The sequence below is a fragment of the Urocampus carinirostris genome, chromosome 12 (assembly GCF_059441175.1).
Source record: "Urocampus carinirostris isolate Australia breed hairy pipefish chromosome 12, RoL_Ucar_1.0, whole genome shotgun sequence".
NCBI classification, from domain to species: domain Eukaryota; kingdom Metazoa; phylum Chordata; class Actinopteri; order Syngnathiformes; family Syngnathidae; genus Urocampus; species Urocampus carinirostris.
The window spans coordinates 35,637,731-35,654,081 of record NC_142360.1 but is presented as its reverse complement, the minus strand read 5'-3'; the positions used below and the strand labels follow the sequence as shown (position 1 = coordinate 35,654,081).

The 16,351-nt window shown below is 40.0% G+C and overlaps 1 protein-coding gene across 1 annotated transcript in view; it reads right to left on the bottom strand.

Annotated features, from left to right (window-relative positions):
- vtg3 (vitellogenin 3, phosvitinless) overlaps window positions 1-16,351 on the bottom strand; it is a 39,322-nt gene that overhangs the window by 12,437 nt on the left and 10,534 nt on the right. Inside the window, 9 exon segments of the mRNA XM_088350495.1 lie at window positions 4,170-4,267; window positions 4,339-4,556; window positions 4,620-4,838; window positions 7,358-7,483; window positions 7,560-7,725; window positions 9,741-9,898; window positions 12,602-12,758; window positions 12,820-12,968; window positions 15,151-15,312. Coding sequence (XP_088206621.1) covers window positions 4,170-4,267; window positions 4,339-4,556; window positions 4,620-4,838; window positions 7,358-7,483; window positions 7,560-7,725; window positions 9,741-9,898; window positions 12,602-12,758; window positions 12,820-12,968; window positions 15,151-15,312 — 1,453 coding nt within the window.

Here is a 16,351-nt window from a genome sequence, read left to right as displayed (position 1 = left end):
TCAGGGTTGGGTAGGGTTACTTTAACTTGATTACTTTCAATTACTTTTGGATGACTCCAATATCAAATATGCTAATAAAAGACAAAATAAACTAAATATGAATAAAATGACTAAATTCTTTGGCAGGCTTGGGGAGTAACGGAATACATGGAACGGCAAAAATGATGTTGGATTTATTTTCATTTTGTTTCTGTCACATTTTATGTTCGTTTTGCCGGAGATCAAAGAGATCAAAGCCAGGAGAGAAAGCTTACCACGTGTTGTGAGTCATCATTTTATTCATATTTAGTTTCTTTTGTTTTTTATTAGCATATTTGGTATCGGAGTAATGCAAAAGTAATTGAAAGTAATCAAGTTAAAGTAACCCTACCCAACCCTGACTATAATGTCCCGGCTCTATGAAACGCCGATAACTCTCAAACTACAAATCCCACGATGCAGCGCTTCCGCTGCCGCCATAAGACTTCCGGAAAATGTTCCTGGGTCATTCGAGTTAGCTTTAGCCTGAGGAGCGCAACCACTTTTAAAACTATTTACTGTCAAACAAAACGTCAACCAGCTGAAAAACAAAGACAGACAATTTCATTAATAGTGAGTCTTTCGTGTCAGGAAGCGGAGAAGATAATCTATCACCATGTAATGGAAGGCTAAATGGAAAAAAGCAGGGTGACGTTTCTGTTGCTGATGGTAAACTCTCACAATTGCCGGGAGAAAAACGGATTCGGAAAACTGAGTCTTTCAAAACAGAAGAGTGGCTGGATATATGTTTACTGAGATTGCTGGTAAACCTATATGCTAATGTGGCTGTTATTAAGGAATTTCATGCAAAACAGCACTACGAGACAAAGCATTAGGATAAGATAAAAAAACCTGAACGCAGAACAGCATATACAGAAAGTTGAAAGGTTAAGGAGATCCTTTTCTATCTATTTCTACTCCCTAAGAGACAGCAAGGCAAAGAAAGGGGGTCTAGTTATAGGCAGTGTTCCCTGCACTGCTCGCACATTCATAGCGCACAAGAAAATCTAGCCAGCGCACAAAAATCAGGGCTCAAAATGACTAATTAAGAAGCGACTTAAGTCAAAGTTACAGTGCATGAAGGTCAAAATACACGGGTTGCCCTGTCGTTGTGTCCTAAATGCGGTATTTTGAAGTCGGGTCAAAGTAGAACGAAGTTGAGTAAAGTTAGTAGAGTTTGTCGGGGAACCGGCTTCTTCGGCTCGGCTCACTAAAATGAACCGGCTCTTTCGGGTCCTAAACGGCTCTTGTTTTTGCTTCTTTAATCCCAACATGACCAAATATAAATTATGCACAAAATGACTTAAAGGAAAGGGGAATAGAAGAAAAAAATACCAAAATGAAAAAGTAGTGAAAAGCTAAGAAAAAAAGAAACAAAAGGAAGAGAAAAAAATGAAGGAAAAATTTAGAAAAAAAGCCAGAAAAAAAGAAAAGAAAGAAATGTAGGAAAAAAGTAAATCGAGAACAAAAGAAAAAAGTAACAGCTCGGAAAAAATAAAGACATTTTTTTAAAAGGAATTTTTTTAAAAATAGAAAAAAAACATGGAAAAAAGAAGAAAAAAAATGTGTTGCATTCAAATAATTTCCAATAATATCAAGTGAATCTTGTTGCAAACATTGTCCTTCCACTTAAAATGTGATTAAGTACGGTTCTGTATCTTACAACCGGCTAAATAAACCCCCAAAAATGTTAATATTATGCGACAAAATATATCAGGAAATAAAATGAAATGGATATCTTGTGAAAGAATTGTAAGAACAAACGACGTTAGTTAGTTGCCACCCTTGGGATTGCCGTTGCTCACTGTTGTTTCAAGCGTTGCTCACCGACTTTGTGTGAACGCTAAGACCCGTGGAAAATTAGAGGGAACATTGGTTATAGGGTCTCTAAATGTGAGAGGATGTGGAAGTAAAGCGACCGAGTGGAAAAAAGAGGAGATCGGAAGCATGATGACTAAAAGAAAGGTTGATGTGAAACAAATGTGAAACAAAGTTGAAAGGTTAAAGAAGAATATGAAGATCCAGCAGATGTTTTTCACCAAACAAAATCCCAAAGTGAAAAGCACCAATTTGATTAATATTTCCATTTTGTTCATTTTCTGAATTTGTATAGTTTCGACAGGAGATATATTTATGGAGAGCAAAGTATTTCAAGGTATTTATAATTATTCAGGAATCATATTCTTGTCTTCTCATCTCATCTCATTAGCCGTACCGCTTATCCTCATGAGGGTCGCGGGGGGGGGGCTGGAGCCCATCCCAGCCATCTCCGGGCAGTGGGCAGGGGACACCCTGAACTGGTTGCCAGCCAGTCGCAGGGCACACAGGGACAGACAGCTCATTCGCTCATTCACACCTAGGGACAATTTGGACCGGCCAATCCACCTGAAATGCATGTCTTTGGAATGTGGGAGGAAACCGGAGTGCCCGGAGGAAACCCACGCAAGCACGGGGAGAACATACAAACTCCGCACAGGAAGTCTGGAGCTGGATTTGAACCCACGACAGGTTCCCGAGACATTTAACTGTGCCGCACAAGCGCTAACCACTGCGCCGCCGTGCTGCCCTTCTTGTCTTCTTGTAATTCAAATTTATGTTGAAAAAAAATTCAAGTTTTAGTGTATTCAATAAATATTTATCCTGTTCGGCCTGGGACTAAAGGTGTGGTTTGAGTTCTGGCCCTCTGTGCGATTGAGTTTGACACCCCTGATCTAAGGAATATTTACCGTAAATTCCGGACTATAAGCCGCTCCTTTTTCCCAAACGTTCAACCCTGCGGCTTATTCAGTGAAGCGGCCAATTTATGTAATTTTTATAACTGCCACCAGCGGCGCTCGAGTAGAAAAGGTAAGATTTAGACCGGTGGAATAAGTGCGCCGAGGTAGAGGGCATCCTCTTAGTTTGCGTACGAATTGTCAGTCTAAAAAATGAGGAAGTCGCCCTTGATGGCGGCAGTTGTAAGGAGAAAGATGATAAGAACGGTTAACCGTGAGGGGTTTTTAAGGGTTATTGATCTATCTTCGTTATTCATTATCCATTATGTATGGCTTTGTTTTAAAAGTTACGCATGATGCGTAGCGAGTGTGTTATTAGTAGCGCGTTGGTACCTTTCACAGGCACGGTTTGGGATGAAAATTATATTATTATTATTAAAGCTTTGAAAACTCTCTCGGTGTACCGTCTTTCTTTGTAAATATGTGTAACCATGTATAATATGTATTTGCAACTGTATATTTTTGTAATCTATTTATTTTAGAGACATATTCTGATATGTTTTCTACGAGCGAATCAAAAAGAAGGGGCGGAGCAAACGCGGGCTGACGGGAAGTGGGGTGAAGCTTAATTAAATCTGTTTGTTGTTGCAGCGGACAATAGTGGATACCGGTATTGTCATGTCCAGCATGGTCGCCGTGGCGACCGGCTGGCCCCGCCCCCTTGGCACCGGCTGTAGCAGATTTCCTAATTTGCGTGTGTGCTTCTTAAAGGCGGGTTTTGGGGATTGCCGGTTGCGGGTTCATTGCATTACTTTGCATTATTCTGTTCTGTTTGACTTGAGGAATCCTGTACTTGCCCGTTCTGAGTGAAAGCCTGTTTTGTGAGTATTCCTAGTCCGAGTTCCTGTTTGCCTGTAAGCCTGTTTTTGTTTTTGTCCCTGAGTGTTGGACGACTTTTATTTCCTTAATAAAAGTAATTGATCGTTAACGCGAATGAGTTCACCCTTCCTGCCTTCTGCCTCTGATCTGGTCCGGTCCTGTGACAGGTATATATTTTTCCCACCCTTAACTTGGGAAATATACATTTTTTTCATTGGATTACTTTCAACGGGACCCGGACTTTAAAGGTCTGCATTAAATTCTAATTACAGGTACCATTTTCAGTTCATGGTCTGGATTGTGGTGTTTGGATTGTATACTAAATTTATAGTCGCGGCACCTGGTCAAATTTGGGATAAGCTTTTGACTTTGCTACATGTTTTAATGTGGGCGCATGCGGCTTATATACAGGTGCGGCTTGTGTAAGGACAATACCATTAATGCCCTCAAAATGTAGTGCGTGCGGCTTACAATCAGGTGCGCTCTATAGTCCAGATTTTACGATACATCTGCAAAACGGAGCTTAAGTCAACATACCCGGAACTTAAATCAACATACCGTTAAACCAGTCCAGTCGCATCGCCTTGCTGTAACGGTAGGTGAGGCGGCCGAATTTCGGGGCCAGGATCTTTACCGCCACATTACAGGCAGTAGACCTTTAGAACATCACAAAGAAGAGACCTTAAAGACGTTTTGTCGACCCCTGATTTTTCATCGGTTCACCCACAGGAAGGCGTTGTCAGGAGTCCTAGATTTGGCCATGCTTCTCAGGTATGAGTACGTAAAACTGACAACATGAAGGTCCTTCTCCTCCTGGAGATGGGCGGCCACGGTGGACACCAGGGCCATGGACGGTTTAGTCTCAAACAAAATCATGAAGGCCAACATGCGCAGTTCCGCAGGGACAGCTTTTTGCAGGTACAGACTCATGGCGATCAGTTGGACCTGAAAAAACAGACATGCTCAGATATAGTTGGGGTTTCAGAACCTAGTGTTTTGCGGTCTTACACTGTGGGGGTCTCGAGCGGCAATGAGTCTCAAGGACTGGACGGCGGCACTCTGCACGCGAAGGGGAAGGTCCACGGGGTTAGCAGACACACCAGGCAGGAATCGCATGATGGTCTTGATGCTGCTAGGGTGACCCGCATTGCCTAGGGCTTTCAGGGCCAGGACCATGTGCGTCTCGTTGTTTTTCTTCAGACTTTCAGTCGCAAAGTCCAGGAGTGGCTGTGAAAGGGAAGGACTTAAAGGTCTTGTCTTGTATCAGTTTCATCCACCATTTGACTTCAATAGTCCTTTAGTTTTACAGACTATTTGACTTCAATAGTCCTTCAGTTTTACAGACCATTTGACTTCAATAGTCCTTCAGTTTTACAGACTGTTTGACCGAGGTAAATTACCCTTCAGTTTTAAATGTGAATTTCCCTTCGGGGATGAACAAAGTATCTATCTATCTATCTATCTATCTATCTATCTATCTATCTATCTATCTATCTATCTATCTATCTATCTATCTAAAGACTTCATGACTGCAATAAGTTGTTTGGTTCTGGAGAGGGATGGGCGTCCCCAGGCTGTACTTGCCCAAGACATACCACATTGAATGGTGCCCCTAAAACCCTAGTGGTTAAGCGATCAAACCAACCAAAGTTGTCTTTTTATTCAGTTTTATACTTTTTGATATAAATTGTCCTGATATTCGGTTTCAAAGACTTTTTGACTAGCATAAGTTGTCCTTATAATCTGTTTTATAGACTGCTATCCCCCGCGACCCTACTGAGGATAAACGGTGCAGATAATGGATGGATGGAATGATATAAATTGTTCTTATATCTAGATTTAAAATGTCTTAATGGTTATTTGTTCTTTTTTTCAGATGATTCACATTAAAATGTATTGCTAACAATTATTGTTTTTTTTTACTCTATATTCCAGTTATGGCGGTTTCACTTTAGCATTAACATTATGCCAGAAGAATTTTTTCATTGTATGATTTGGTATCGATTTCTATGGTTTCTTTGCTTCACATCGGTCTGTATTTCATACCTGTCAACCTGTAAGTTTTTGACGTACAAAGTACGTTTATGATGCATTTTAAGACGTGTACGACGTACGAGAAAATCTGTACGGAAAAACGCAAATTTGTCAATGATGGGTACCATCCGGTATACACCGACTATCACCAAACGGCAAATCAATCAAGTCAAACGAGTTCGCCGCGGTAGCCTCCATCTCGGTATCTTTTTTTTTGTTGCAATCGAAGCGAGTGGTTTGGTGTAGTGAAAGGAAGTCCGTCTCTTTTTAGAGAACCGGCTTTTTCGGCTCAACTCATGAAAGAGAGCCGGCTCTCAAACGGCTCACTTGCTTTGATGCATTATATTACGAATTATTATGTTGTATAAAGAAGTTAAGAAAAAATGGAAGTATAAAAAGAGAAAATGAAAAAAGACAGGTTTGTGTTTATCCCTTTAATCAGTATATTACCAACAATAATTGAATGCAGAAAATGAATTCATAATTTGAATAAGAATTAATTATATATTAATTATATTTGCATGTTTCTTTTCCTTCTACAGTGAACGTCCAAGCGACTTCATTTTTGAACTTTTTTTATAATAAACCTCATTCATGTCGAGCAACTCAGTATCTCAAAACAAAATGTTAATCAACAATATATATGATATAACGAAACACATGTACAATACAACATGTTAAACTACATGGCTAGGAAAGCTAGGAAAACGAGCGAGCTCGGACAGACTGAAGAGATCTTTTCTTCCTCATGCCATGAGGCTCTTTAACTCTACCCGGCAGAGTAAAAGCCCACATTAAACCACACCACCTACATTGCATATTACCGAATTTTATTGCAATATGTATTCTGTGTAGCACTATTTAGATATTCTATATAACACGCTACAGTGGGCATTTGCACGTCACACTGGGTATTTGTATATTGTATTCTTTTTGCTTTATTATTGTATTGTTCTCAGCTCAGGGATGCTGCTGGAAATGGGAAATTCCCTTCGGGGATGAAGAAAGTATCTATCTATCTATCTATCTATCTATCTATCTATCTATCTATCTATCTATCTATCTATCTATCTATCTATCTATCTATCTATCTATCTATCTATCTATCTATCTATCTATCTATCTATCTATCTATCTATCTATCCATCTATCTATCTATCTATGTATCTATCTATCTCTCTATCTATCTATCTATCTATCTATCTATCTATCTATCTATCTATGTATCTATCTATCTCTCTTTATCTATCTATCTATCTATCTATCTATCTATCTATCTATCTATCTATCTATCTATCTATCTATCTATCTATCTATCTATCTATCTATCTATCTATCTATCTATCTATCTATCTATCTATCTATCTATCTATCTATCTATCTATCTATCTATCTATCTATCTATCTATCTATCTATCTATCTATCTATCTATCTATCTATCTATCTATCTGTCTGTCTGTCTGTCTGTCTGTCTGTCTGTCTGTCTGTCTGTCTGTCTGTCTGTCTATCTACCTACATAAATAAACACGTTTGAAAAAAATATATATGGTGTAAGATTATTTTGTAAGGGAAAATACGACAGTTTGTAAGGGCATGGAGCCCTGGAGGTTTTTAAAGAAAAATTAAATAAGCTTTTGGCCAATAAACAGTCCATTATTCGGACAATGTAGAAGTAGAAGAAGAAAAAGAAGAATTCCGATTTTCCAGTTACCTGAATCGCAGCAACCGGGCAAGGGTTGTTGTAGGCACAGTGCTTGTAAACCAGTGAACCGTAAGAAAGAGCCACGGTTTGCCACACCAAAACGTTGGATTTACTAAAGGGCAGGGTCAAGAACTCCTGAGAGAAAGAACACATGGATTCCAGACTGGCTTTTCAAACAGTTTTTGCCAGATTTTCCACATTCCGTCCTTACTTGTGCCATCTCGACCAATTCGGGAGTCGGTTCGAGATGCTGGAAGGCCAACAAGAGGGTTTGGAAGGCCTCGGATGCGGTCACGTCTCGTTCCTGGAACCTCTTTTGCAGGAACTTCAGGATTCTGGCGTCGTTGACTTCTACGATCGTGTTTAGGAACCAGCGTCTAATATCAAATCAAAGATAATCTTGATGAATTCATTTAGAGCAGGAGGGTCAGACCTATTTTAGCTGGGGGGCACATGCTAGAAAAAAATATTAAGGGGTCGGACTCGTAGGTTTTAGAGAAAGAGAGAGAGAACGAGAGATAAAAAGTGAGAACAAAGGAGACAGAGCGAGGAAGACCAGAGAGACAGAGAGAGAGAACAAGAGAGAGAGAGTGTAAAAGAAAGAGAGAGGGACAGAAAAAGAGTAAGATAAATAGAAAATGCACAAATGAGAGGGAAAGCACAAGAGAGAAAAAAAGAGATGAAAGAAAGACAAATCAAAAGAATGAAAGAGAAAAAAATGACAGAAGAGAAAGAGAGAGAGAACAAGAGACTGAGAAAAAAGAGAAATAGTGAGATAAAAGGCAAGAGAGAACAAAGAAGACAGAGAGAGGAAGACAGGAGAGACAGAGAGAGAACAAGAGAGACAATGTAAAAGAAAGAGAGAGGGACAGAAACAGAGAAAAAGAGTGAGAGAAATAGAAAGTGCACAAAAGAGAGGGAAAGCACAAGAGAGAGAGAGAGAAAGAGATGAAAGAATGGAAGATCAAAAGAATGAAAGAGGAAAAAAGACAGAAGAGAAAGAGAAAGAGAGCGAGAGACTAAGAAAAAGAGATAAATAGTGAAATAAAAAGCAAGAGAGAACAAAGAAGACAGAGAGAGGAAGACAGGAGAGACAGAGAGAGAACAAGAGAGACAGTGTAAAGGAAAGAGAGAGGGACAGAAACAGAGAAAACGAGTGAGAGAAACAGAAAGTGCACAAAAGAGAGGGAAAGCACAAGAGAGAGAGAGAGAGAGAGAAAGAGAAAGAGATGAAAGAAAGAAAGAGGATAAAAAGATAGAAGAGAAAGAGAGAGAGAACGAGAGACGGAGAAAAAGAGAGAAATAGAGAGAATAAAAGCAAGAGAGAACGAAGGAGACAGAAAGAGGAAGACTAGAGAGACAGAGAGAACAAGAGAGAGAGTGTAAAGGACAAAGAGAGGGACAGAAACAGAGAAAAAGAGTGAGAGAAATAGAAAGTGCACAAAAGAGAGGGAAAGCACAAGAGAGAGAGGAAGAGAGAGAGAGAGAAAGGGATGAAAGAAAGAAAGAGAATAAAAAGATAGAAGAGAAAGAGAGAGAAAAATCCAGAGAAATACCCAGCAAAAAAGAGAGACAGGGAAAGTGAGGAAAAAGAAGGAAGAAACAAAAGAGAGATAAAGAAAGAAAGAAAGAAAAAATAGAAGAGATAAAAAGTGGGTGGGAAAGAAAAAGAAACATGGAGAAAAACAGACAGACAGAGAGAGAGAGAGAGAGAGAAAGAGAGAGAGAGAGAGAGAGAGAGAGAGAGGGAAAGAGAGAGAGAGACAGACAGACAGACAGACAGACAGACAGAGAAAGAGAACGACAGACAGACAAAGAGACGGACAGACACATGCAGAAAAAGAGACAGACAGACAGAGAAAGAGACAGATAGACACAGACAGAGAAAGAGACAGACAGACAGACAGACAGACAGACACACACAGACACACACAGAGAGACAGAGAGAGAGACACAGAGAGAGACGCAGAGACAGAGACACAGAAAGAGAGAGAGAGAGAGAGAGACAGATTGACACACAGACAGAGAGAGAGTTAGACAGACAGACCTACAAACAGACATACAGACAGACAGACGGATAGAGCGAGAGAGCGAGAGAGAGAGAGAGAGAGAGAGAGAGAGAGAGAGAGAGAGAGAGAGAGAGAGAGACTACATCAGAGATACTACATCAGCTGCTTTGCGAGTGGTGCCTGGCTTGGTCGACATCAAGTGGGCACATTTAAAACTGCAGCTCATTTTTCTCTTGCGCTTCTCTCAGTGTTGCGGGACGGATTAAAACCTTTAGAGGGCCTTGCGGGCCGCCTGAGATCTGGAGCAAATCTTGAAGAACCTTTCTGAAAGTCTTCTGAACCTCTGAAGCCTATTTCGTTTGGAGGACTTTGGAATAGCGCACCTGTAGTTGTCTTGTGCAGCCAACTGCTTCCACATGACCTCCAGTCCTTCGGAGGGCGCCAGTCGCAGAAGCTGGTACAACTTCATCACTTCCTCGGTGGTGGCGCTGTCGATTTGGTAGCTGTTAGCTTGGGCTAATTTTTTGATGAGCTCCACAGCCTGAAGAGTACCAAACCAAAAATTAACATTCGGAGTTTTCACGGTTTAGGGTTGATTTAATTCCACCAAATGTTTTTACATTCCGAGACATTTGATTGAATTTCCCCTGATTGAATTTTTTTTAACCTCTATTGATTTAATTCCATCTAATGTGATTTTATTTTCACCACTTTTAATTAAAGTCTAACGCTTTTGATTTATGTCATTTCTCCCCCCCACACCCCATTCCTCCTACCTAATGTGCTCAGCCCTGAACAGCTTTGATAAAAGTAGATACTGTTGGTGCAGTAAAAAATTTAGTTTCACAAAGTTTGATTGAACTCCACCACTTTTGATTAAAGTCCGCCAAATGAGATTTATTTTTATCACATTTGCTTTAATTTCACCAAATTTGATTTCGATGCAGTTTTAATTTAGGTCCACCGAATCGGATTTAATTCTTCCACAATTTGGTAAAATTTCATCAAATTCAGTTTAATTCCACCAAATGTATTCTATTTCTGTTGCAGTCATTCCACCACATTTTAGTTATTTCCACCCAAATTGAATTTAATCCCACAATTTTTTCTAATTTCGCAACTTTTGATTTAAATCAGCCAAATCTGAGAAAATGTCACATAAAATATATTTAAATTCACTAAATCGGATTTTATTTTCCACTTTTGATTTATATAATCAGCTCTGCTGTCGTAGTAATGTATTCAAAGTCACTCAGACTGGGCAGAGTGCAGCCCAAGAGTTTCTGGGCTGCATTGAAGACTTCCTCAATATCTCCTGCCGTGCATGCCACCATTTTGTTTTAATCCCACCAAATTTTGATTTGATTCGACAAGGTTTGTTTTACTCAAACGTCAAAGGAGCTCTATGGAATTTGTAACTTTTTTTTACTCTCTGTGGCCATCTCCTGGCTCGTGTCATCATTGCAGCATCATAACTCGTGTGCATTTTTGTGCATTTCTTAGACGTGCTCGAATAAAATCATATTTATTATCTGTCTAGGGGTTTGGGTTGGCGTTTGAACCGTATTTAAAGCAAGCCTCTTCTTTACTTTCAGCAAGCTGTCACACTAGGCCAGTCGGAAGACCTCCATCTTTGTAGTGCGCCATTTTCGCTCAAGTTTCCTGCTACCTTGTTTGAGTGACCTGGTTTCTTCGGTAAACCAAGGTGTATGCTTCTTATGTCGAAATGTATGCCTTAGGGGCGCCACAGAATCAAGAACAATAACCAAAGCGGTATTAAAGTTGTTAGTAAGTGAGTCAACAGACCCAGTGTACAAAGGGAAAGCCGCAGTTACCGTAGGTAATGGTTCTTTCAGAGCTAATGCCGTTGCAGGGCGGATATTCTGACTAGTAAAGCCTACATTTTCCTGATCAGTATCTACTAAACAAGATACTGATCAGAGATGGCATTAGGATATGGTAACACTGTAACATTTGTGGCTACTACACCCCGGGTCAGAACAAGATCTTGAGTGTTCCCATCTTTATGAGTGAGCACATCAACTTTTTGATTAAAACCAAATGTATCAATCAGTGACTTAAAATCGCAAGTGAATTTGATGGGGAGTTTATGTGAACAGTGAACTGGTCATCCTGAAGGGGGGATTACCCTTTGTGAGGCCCCTTCTAAAGGTTTCTTTTTTCTTCACTCTGAGGTTTTGAGTTTTTCATTGCCCGGTGTGATTATAATGCTGTGCAGTCCTTTGAGACATTTTTTGTGATTAAGGGACATATAAATAAATGTGACTTGACTTGACTTTACTTTCACCATTTTTTGCTACACACATAAATACAAAAAGATGAGGACAAGCATGATGTCACTCTCCGGCACTCTCCCACACCCCATTCCTCCTACCTAATGTGTTCAGCCCTAAACAGCTTTGATAAAAGCATATACTGTTGGTGCAGTAAAAAATTAAGAGTTGAAAGTAGAATGTTAGCATATTCGCCTGACATGACAAAGGTGCCTGGTTCGAGACTAGGTGGAAACATTTGTTGGCCTGGAGCGGGATGGGTGCCACCAGGCTGTACTTGCCCAGGATGCAACACAGGAAATAGTGCCCCTACAACCCTACTGGTTAATGGATACAAAACCAACAATGCCACACTTGAAGAGCCCTTATGCTTCATTTTTTACTGCACCTACAGTATATACTTTTATCAAAGCTGTTTAGGGCTGAACACATTAGGTAGGAAGAATGGGGCGTGGGGGAGTGCCATAGAGTGCCGCACCCCACTTCATACCTGTCAACCTGTGCGTTTTTGCCGTACAAATTACGTTTATTATGCATTTTAAGACGTGTACGACGTAAAAGGAAATCTGTACGGAAAAACGCAAACTTGTCAATGATGGGTACCATCTGGTATACACCGACTATCACCAAACGGCAAATCAATCAAGTCTAGTTCGCCGCGGTAGCCTCTATCTCGGTATCGTTTTTTTCGTTGCAAACGAAGCGAGCGGTTTGAAGCTACTGTGCGCATGCGTCTGCCGCCTGGTGATTTCCCATCATGCATCATTCTGTGGTAGTTGTGTAGTAAAAGGAAGTCCGTCTGTCTTTAGAGAAGCGGCTTTTTGGGCTCAACTCATTAAAGAGAGCCGGCTCTCAAACGGCTCACTTGCTTTGATGCATTATATTACGAATCATTATTGTTGTATAAAGAAGTTACGAAAAAAAGGAAGTATAAAAGGATATATCCTCACCTTTGGTACGACATCGTCCAAGTTTTGCATGAGGATGGGAAGGTGCGCCCCCGCTTGGACGAATTTATAAACGATATTGCCTTTGTTGTCCGTCGGCACAGTGGCGGCAGCGGCGGAGGCTGGTGCGTCTTTTACGTCCACCAGCACGATTTCCTTCCTGTGGAAAAGACGGTTACGAGCGAGGCCCGAGAATGGTATTCTTTCTGTTGGTTGTTTACGTGGCTTTCATCTTGAAACTTCCGCCCTTGACGTTGAAAGGACTGAAATGTTGCTGTTCCAAAGCGTGAGCTGTAGAAATCAGGCCACCGTCTGCGGTCGCTTTCACCGTGTAAACGTAGCGCAGGGTAGAGACCACGTTGTCTCCTCTCTAGAAAAGATAGGGCGTCAAGTTTTTCATTTCATTTCGTTTATTTTTTCATATATATGTATTTTTTTTCCTACGGATACAATTATGTATTGTATGGCATTATATAAAATATTATTATATAAAAATCATCATACATATATATGTAAAACCACAGCTGACAAATATCTCAACAGAACTCTCTTGTTTCTGTCACCTTTTATGTTAGTTTTGCCGGACGTTGCATGTTGTGCTAAAATGCTAATTCCCCTTATAGAGATCAAAGCCAGCAGAGAAGCTTACCACGTTTTAATGTTTAAAATTAACTTTTTTTGCGGAGCACCACAAGATCGTGTCTTACCGTTGGCAGCTCGTTGTAGACTGCCAAAAAAACCCACCTTCCTGTCGCAAAGTCTAAAGCCAAACCAAACCTTACCACACACCAGCAGGTGGCACTGTTGGACTCATCATTGCAGGACACTTATACAGAAACTATACAACATATTTTAGCAGGAATTTCAAAAAAACAAAAGTTATTATTACACCTGTTACATATATATATATATATATATATATATATATATATATAAATGAATGAAAACTATATATAAACTGAAAAAAAAATTACTCAACAACAAAATAATGTTATATAATATGTTCGAAAAGGGGTAGTATGAAGGAAATGCTTATACTCCCTACCCCTTCGTCTTCCCCACAAAATATACCAGTGATAAAACAAGAATTGTAATGATATTAATAATAACAGTTATGATGTATATACATGTATATACATGTATCTATGTATATATATTGGTCCCCAATTGGTCCCCGCCGTGCGGCGACAGGTTTTGTCACGGTTGCCACGGCACCCAATTGGCCCCGCCCATTGACACCAGCTGAAACGCGTTGACAGATTGCTGTCGGACTATTTAAACCCGGTCTTGTGAGTTGCCTGGTGTCAGAGCGTCTGTGAAACTTCTGCTGGACTTTTTGTGATATGCCTAGTCCTGTGAATCTCCGTTTTTGCCTGTGTTTTGATCCTGTTTTATATTTGGCTGGATCTGTTTGATTTCAATTTACTTCCGCGACCATCGATCCCCAGATTCTTCTCCCCAATAAATTGTGAGTAACGTAACGCGATTGGGTTCTACTGTCCTGGTTCGTGACATATCTATCCATCTATCTATCTATCTATCTATCTATCTATCTATCTATCTATCTATCTATCTATCTATCTATCTATCTATCTATCTATCTATCTATCTATCTATCTATCTATCTATCTATCTATCTATCTATCTATCTATCTATCTATCTATATATATTTCCTAATCCTAAAAAGGACAATGCAGGGGTCCCCAAGCTTTTTGTAGCTGAGAACTACTAGAACTACTTTTTGTTACTTCACAAAAACTTTTTTTACTATATCGTTACTATGTTAATTACCATGTTATGATTATTAGAAGTTGAGTTAGAATAGCACCCCATCATCCTCTAACCCACCATGCCAGTTAGAAAACCAAATTTCCCGGAAAATCACAATGACCCATCCATGGTGAGCTATTTTCAAAACCTGTGAGAAAGCTCATCAGGTACTCTCAGGGTGCTATCTTGTTCCCACGTGCACCAGGTTGGAGACCCCTGCAACGGTGCATTGTAGTTTTGTTTTGTTTGTTTATCGGTGTCTCATCTCATCTCATTAGCTACACCGCTTATCCTCAGTAGGGTTGCGGGGGTGCTGGAGCCCATCCCAGCAATCATCGGGCAGTGGGCAGGGGACACCCTGAACGGGTTGCCAGCCAATCGCAGGGCACACGGGGACAGACAACTTGCTCTCACATTCACACCTAGGGACAATTTGGACTGGCCAATCCACCTGAAATGCATGTTTTTTTTGGAACGTGGGAGGAAACCAGAGTGCCCGGAGGAAACCCACGCAAGCACAGGGAGAACATACAAACTCCGCACAGGAAGTCTGGAGCTGGATTTGAACCCACGCTGGAGGTTCCCAAGACATGAACTGTGCCGCACACGCGCTAACCACTGCTCCACTGTGCTGCCAACATATTGTGACAACGAAATTGGGCATGACACTCCAGTTTCACACATTCACAGTGAGGTAAAAAAGCCAAGAAGATGAAGGAACAGAGTGCTGCCCTGTTTCTCGGTGTATTTTTGGAATATTTTGAAGTAAAAATACTGCAACTTTTTTGGCAAGGTCGTCCAGGACTGCGGTTGCCATCCCCCGGTAGCGTTGGGCCTTCTCCCGGCAATTGTTGATGTCCACAACTTGGGTGATGAGCATTTCCTTGCTTTCCTTCTTTTCCTCCACGGCATAGTTGCTCTGACACATGCCGTGAATGCCCGCCTAAAAACACACCAAAAATGATTTTTATCAATGTGACACGCAGTGCTGAGAACTATTGAAAAGTTTATTTCAGAATGGAGAAATAAAAAATGTTCAGATCTGAGATGAGCAACATTTTTAGCTTAAAAGTACTTTTTAAAAAAATGTTATTGCTTAATAAAGAGTGGGGAAAGGGGTCAAAAAGTGAAAAGCGTAAAAAAGAGGGAAAAGGGAAAGAAAGGAAAACAATGAGAAAATATGAAAAAAGGAAAAGAAAATGAAGAGGGGAAAAGGAGGAAAGGATCAAAAGAGGACAAAAAGGGAAAATTAAAAAAAAGAGAGAAAATTGGAAGTAAAAGACAAGAGAAAAAGCAAAAAGGATAAACGAATAAAATAAAAAAAAAGAGATAAACAAGTGAGAAATGTAAATGTCAATGGTCTGCATTTATATAGCGCTTTTCAATTCAATGAAGACCTCCCAAAGCTCTTTACAATGTGCTTCACACTTTCCCTTTTACACACACTAACTAACCGATAGCAGAGAAAGATGCACCTAAAAGAGAGAAATAGAAGAATAGAATAGAATAGAATATACCTCTATTGTCATTGTTACAAAATGGGTTGAGCATAGTGTGACAACGAAATTGGACGTGGCACTCCAGGTTCACATTTAACAGTGAGGATAAAAGAAAACAAAGAAGATAAAGGAACAAAGAAGATAAGGTTATAATCTACACAATATTTACACAAGAAATGTGGGCATGTAGGATGTGACATACAGTTTTGGGATGGTATTAGTGCAATATGCGGTAGTGCAAAAATAGGCAATAGTACCGGTAAGTAAAGAAAAAGGGAAAAGAGGAGGAAGAGAGGAGAAAAATACAGACAGAAAGAAAACAGGTAGAAAACAATAAGTGAAGAAAGGACAAAAATAGAACAAATTAAATGGAAGGAAATAAAAAAGGCAAAGAGGAAAAGAAGAAATAAAGGAAAACCAATAAAAAAGAAAAGAAGAAGTGAAAAAGAGAACGAGAGGACAAAGATGAAAAAATAAGGGAAA